Source organism: Chiloscyllium plagiosum, chromosome 24 (assembly GCF_004010195.1).
Source record: "Chiloscyllium plagiosum isolate BGI_BamShark_2017 chromosome 24, ASM401019v2, whole genome shotgun sequence".
In the NCBI taxonomy this organism is placed as follows: Eukaryota; Metazoa; Chordata; class Chondrichthyes; order Orectolobiformes; family Hemiscylliidae; genus Chiloscyllium; species Chiloscyllium plagiosum.
This window is the reverse complement of record NC_057733.1, coordinates 52,138,619-52,144,618: the sequence shown is the minus strand read 5'-3', so window position 1 is coordinate 52,144,618 and position 6,000 is coordinate 52,138,619. Positions and strand designations below refer to the sequence as shown.

General features: G+C 43.3%; 2 protein-coding genes across 2 annotated transcripts in view; one reads left to right on the top strand and one right to left on the bottom strand.

The window, feature by feature from the left end:
• tefm (transcription elongation factor, mitochondrial) overlaps nt 1-6,000 on the bottom strand; it is a 101,752-nt gene that overhangs the window by 56,282 nt on the left and 39,470 nt on the right. The window lies entirely within an intron of this gene.
• Nucleotides 1-6,000, top strand: part of adap2 (ArfGAP with dual PH domains 2) — a 29,749-nt gene that overhangs the window by 8,398 nt on the left and 15,351 nt on the right. The window contains exons 2-3 of the mRNA XM_043715113.1: nt 1,057-1,187; nt 2,755-2,846. Of these exons, the coding sequence (XP_043571048.1) occupies nt 1,057-1,187; nt 2,755-2,846 (223 nt within the window). The remainder of the gene's footprint in view (nt 1-1,056; nt 1,188-2,754; nt 2,847-6,000) is intronic.

The window sequence follows — 6,000 nt, the reverse complement described above, 5'->3', positions numbered from 1 at the left end:
ACCTGTCCTACCTGCCCATCTTCCTTTCCACCTATCCACTCCACCCTCCTCTCTGACCTATCACCTTCATCCCCACCCCCATTCACCCATCACATTCTTTGCTACCTTCCCCCACCCCCACCCCCTCCCATTTTTCTCTCAGCCCTCTTGGGCTGCTCCGTCATTCCTGATTTTCCTGCTCCACGAATTCTGCCTGACCGGCTGTGCTTTTCTAGAATCACACTCTTTGACCCCCATCCCCGTAACTCCGCATTTCCCATGGCTAATCCTCACAGCCTGCACATCCCTGGACACTAAAGGGCAATTTAGCATGGCCACGCTACCTAACCTGCCCATCTTTGGACTGGAATGTATTGCCATTCCTTCAGTGTTAGTGGGTCAAAACCCGATGCCCTTTTGTTGACAATACCCAGATCCCAAGGGCTGCTGTGGTTGAAGAAGGGGCAATTAGGGACAGGCATTAAATGCTGGCCCAGGCAGAGATGCCCACAGCCCATTAATGAACAAAAATGCCCAACAGGGCTTCCTATTCTTTGTCATTAGACAATCCTTTCTTTTTAGTAATTAATCAAATGAACTTCAGCTGGAATAGTGGGACATATTTTTCTCTGGTGTTAGTGTAGAAATTCAAACATGATTTTATTGAAGGTGTAACAGGCTTGAGCGGCCACTTTTGTCTTTTCCTGCTCTTAGTTCATATATTTTCAAGAAATTCTTTTGTGGATCAGTGTCCCCCTACCTTCAGAATAAATGCCACCTTTTTCTGGATAATATCAGTTCTGAAGAAGGGTCACTGGATTTGAAATATTAACTCTGATTTCTCTTCACAAGACCTGCTGAGTTTCTCCAGCAATTTCCGTTTTTGTTTCAGATGTCCAGTACCTGCACTTTGTTTTATTTTAGATTTGTCTGATACTTGTGTCTGGGAAATGCTATGTGACCTTGTCCTAAATTATGGGCGTTAGACAAACATAGTTGTTGTTAAATATTGTTCTTGTGCTAACAGGGCAGTGAAACAGCGATTAACGAGCAGTTTTCAATTTCTCTTCCCTTCAGATCCTGACTGGGCGTCTTACACAATTGGAGTGTTCATCTGCTTGAACTGTTCAGGGATACATCGGAACCTCTCAGGAATCAGCAGAGTCAAATCTATCCGGCTGGATTTCTGGGATGATGATTTAGTTGAGGTACAGGGAATGTTTGCATTACAATAAGGGCTTTCTTGAGTCGAGTTTGACTGCAGCTTGTGCTGGGTTTGCTTAGATCAGCAAAGTCATAGTTTGTTCACAGTCAGAGTATTTTACCAAACTTTACAAAATTTAAATCCACTGAATGTGGGTGTCACTAGCTGGCAATTGCTATCCTATCTGTGCTGATAATGAACCTTCCTGAACTGCTGCAGTTCGTGTGGTTATTCTTTGTAGCAATTTAAAACATTTGAGGAAGCTAGTCAGACCACTTCACAGGGCTGCACAGTCAACGATGGTGGGCCTGGGATGAGATTCACATACATCAGTCAGACTGGGCAAGATCAATCAAGTTTTCTGTCCTAAAGGCAAGTGCTTTCAGGCCTAGGATTGTTCATGTGTATAGTTAATGAGTAACTATGGGGACTTCTGTGACCCATGGACCTGGGAAAGATGTGAATCTGATGTTTGATCTGTGCTGATTAGATCTGAACTCAGTTGGAGCAACAGCATGGAGCTGTGAAGGGCATTATGTCACAGAGAGGTAGATAGAGTGACCCTGAGCTCCTGATTGTGATCCAACAATACCTCCTGATGACCCACCTTCTCCTGTACATTGGGAGAGGACACGATTAGATTATCTTTAGAATTCATTCATGGGATGTGGATGTTACTGGCTGGGCCAGCATATACTGCGTATTTGTAATTGCCTAGAGGGCAGTTAAGAGTTAACCACATTGCTGTGGGTCTGGACTCACACGTACACTAGACTAGAGAAGTTTCATTAGTGAATTAGATGGATTTTTCCAACAATCAATAATGGTTTTGAGATCATCATTAGACTCTTAATTCCAAACTTCTTATTAAAAAATGGAATTCAAGTTCCACCACTTGCAATGGCAGGATGTGAACCCAGGTTCTAAGAACATTACTCAGCTTCGGAATTAATAGTCTAGTAATAGTGGGCTAGGCCATCACTTCCCCTAACTGTGGGTTATGTTATCTCACCACAGGGAGACTGAGCATTGGGACACATTATTCACCAATCTGTATGTCACCATTGAGTCAAAGCTTCTGGGAATGTGGAGCATCTAATATATAATGACTAATAATTAATAAGATATTTTGTTCTGTGAATTATTGAGTAATAACCAGAGGGCATAGGTTTAGGGTGAGAGGGGAAAGATATAAAAGGGACTTAAGGGACAACTTTTTCAGAGGGTAGTGTGTTTTTGGAATGAGCTGCCAGAGGAAGTGGTGGAGGCTAGTACAATTGCAACATTTAAAAGGCATCTGGATGGGTTTTGAATAGGAAAGGTTTAAATGGATATGGGCCAGGTGCTGGCAAATGGGACTAGATTAGGTTGGGATATCTGGTCGACATGGATGAGTTGAACCAAAGGGTCTGTTTCCATGCTGTACATCTCAATGACTCTATGACTAATAGGCACATGTTTAAGGCTTTGAATGAGGTTTGCATTGTAGATCAGCTGTGGGACAATAAAAAGAAGTCCCTTTTAATCTGACACTAATAAAAACATCTCTTCTTGTTGTTTTTTGTGTATAGCAAATGAGAAGTCATGGTAACTGGATGGCGAGGAAACACTATGAAGCAAATGTTCCTCCTTTCTACTACAAGCCTCAGGCTTCAGATTGTGTGTAAGCAGCAATTTCTTTTACTGAGAACAGCACTGCTGTTCACAGAGATATCTTTGGTACTGCCCACCTTACAGTTAGCCATGTGGAAGGTCATTCAGCTTCACAAGCCTGTCTCACCATCCAGTTATGGCTGATCCATAATCTTTAATTCATTTAGCTAGTCTTGCTGCAACAGAATATGACTCTAATGGAAAAAAGCTGCAGAAGGCTGCAACATAAAGGGGCTTGGGGTACTTGTGCATGAAACACAGAAGGCTAGCACACAGTTGCAGCAGGTAATCGGGAAGACTAATGGAACGTCAGCCCTTATTTCAAGAAGGTTGAAGTATCAGAGTAGGGAAATTTTATTGCAACTGTTACGGTGGTGGTAAGACCACATTTGGCATACCATGAGCAGTTTTGATCTGCTTATTTAAGGAAAGATATTATTTCATTGGAGGCCGTTCAGAGAATGTTCCCCAAGCTGATCCCTGGGATGGAGGGATTTTCTCATAAGAAAAGGTTAAACAGCTCAGATCTATGAATGTGGGAGTTGGGACATCATGTTGAGGTTGTATAGGACATTGGTGAGGCCTCTTCTGGAATACATTCTGCAGTTCTGGTCGCCCTGCTATAGGATGGATATTGTTAAATTGGACAGGGTTCAGAGATGATTTATCAAGATATTGCTGCGGTTGGAAGGTTTGAGAAATTAAAATAGATTGAAAAGACTGGGACTTTTTTCAGGCTGGGACTTTTTTCATTGGAACTTAGGAGGTTGAGGGATGATCTTATTGAGGTTCATGAGAAACTTAGATAATGTGAATGACAAAGGTCGTTTTCTTAGAGTTGGCAAGTTCAAAAACTAGGGGGCATAGTTTTAAGGTGAGAGGAGAAACCTTTGAAAGGGACATGAGGGACAACTTTTTCACACAGAGAGTGTTTTGTCTGTGGAATGAACTACAAGAGGAAGCGTTGGATGCAGATACAGTTACAACATCTAAAAGATATTTGGATAAGTACATAAATAGGAAATATTTGGAGGTATATGAACCAAGTGCAGGCAGGTGGGACCAATTTAGTTTGAGATCATGGTTGGTGTGGACTGGTTGGACCAAAGGGTCTATTTCCATGCTATATGATTCTATGACTATATGCACTTGAGTTTAACAGAATGGGAGGTGATCTCATTGAATGATATACGATTCCTAAGGGGTTTAACAGGAGATGTTGTTTCCTTCATGGGAGGGTCAAGGATCAAAGGGCACAGTCTCAGAGTAAAGGGGCTCCAGTTTAAGACTGAGATGAGGAGGAATTTCTTCTCTCAGACAGTTGAGAGTCTTTGGAACTCCTTGCCACAGAGAGCTGTGGAGCCAGAGTCCTTGTGTATACTTAAGGCCGAGATCGATAGATTCTTGATCAGGAGGGGAATTGAGGGTCATAGGGAAAGGACAGGCAAGTGGGCATGAGGAATGTCAAATCAGCCATGGCACAGCAGGCTTGAGGGGCTGAATGGCCTACTCCTGTTCCTCTTTCTTATGGTTTTATGGCAATTTTAATATACTCTGCTTGGCAAAGAACCATCTGTTTTGTGGAAGCACAGTTTGAGATTTCTGCTCCCCATTCTGTGAGACCATATTATGTACTCACTCAGAATGGCCTGATTCTACATTCAAGGTTCTGCACCTTTTTCCTCAACTGGCGGCACGGTGGCACAGTGGTTAGCACTGCTGCCTCACAGCACCAGAGACCCGGGTTCAATTCCCGACTCAGGTGACTGACTGTGTGGAGTTTGCACATTCTCCCCGTGTCTGCGTGGGTTTCCTCCGGGTGCTCCGGTTTCCTCCCACAGTCCAAAGATGTGCAGGTCAGGTGAATTGGCCATGCTAAATTGCCCGTAATGTTAGGTAAAAAGGTAAATGTAGGGGTATGGGTGGGTTGCGCTTCGGCGGGTCGGTGTGGACTGGTTGGGCCGAAGGGCCTGTTTCCACACTGTAAGTAATCTAATCTAATCTACCCACCCTGCTCCCTCCCAAAGGAAATGGCTTCCTTCCACCAACAATTTAGCTCCACTGAAAGGTGGCTCCTCTTGCCTTGGCTCACAGATTTTTCTGGGTGTTTGTCGGGTTTGTAACATGGCAAATGGATCCTTTGGGATGAAGACCACCCATGAGATGAAGTTACTGCATGTTCTCTGTCATATTTGCATTTTTCATGTTGAAGAATTATAGTTTCAATAATTAGCCTTTCTCACAAGGTATCTTCACCAGTTGGGGTCTCAGCTGAATGGTCCATGACTATTAAACAGCTCATTAAATGTTCAACCCTATTGCTGTGGGTCTGGAGTCACATGGAATCCAGACCATGTAAAGATGGCAGATTTCCTTCCCTAAAGATATTGAGGGATGAGCTCTGTTGTTGCAGCAAACTAACAGCTTGAGGCTCAATCCTACTGAGACCAGCTTTTTTCAGATTTATGTTGAAATGAGTAAATTGCTCATGCTGAGATCTGAACTCACCTTTACTAGATGGTGACTCTGGGTCTCTGGATGATTCACTCTGATTGTTTGAGGAAAGGGTGTGGCTGGGAAACACTGCTACATATGGGCATTCATACAAACATATAAATTAGGAGCAGAATCAGCCTCTTAAGCCTGCTCTGCCATTCAATAAGGTCAAATCTGATCTGATTTCTCCACATTCTAATAACCTTTCATTCCCTAACCTACCAAGAATTTGTCCACTTCAGACCCTTTAGTCAAATTCGTTCATGCCGACCAGATATCTGAAATTAATCCAGTCCCATTTGCCAACATTTGGCCCATATCCCTCTAAACCATTCCCATTCATATACCCATCCAGATGCCTTTTAAATATTGTAATTGTACCAGCCTCTAAACTTCCTCTGGCGGCTCATTCCATACACGCAGTATCCTCTGCGTGAAAACTTTACCCCTCAGGTCCCTTTTAAATTTTGACTCCATACTCACTGCAGACTGAGGATGGAGCCATTTTGGACAGTATATCAGCCTGGTTTCCTCATGGCTGCAGATCCAGTTGTCTTGAGTTGTTGGGGGGAGGGACTGTGCTGGTACACTGATGTCAAGTGGAAAGATAGATATGTCCTTTAACCAATCTGGCTTGGCAGGAATTGTTCACCTGGCACTCACAACTC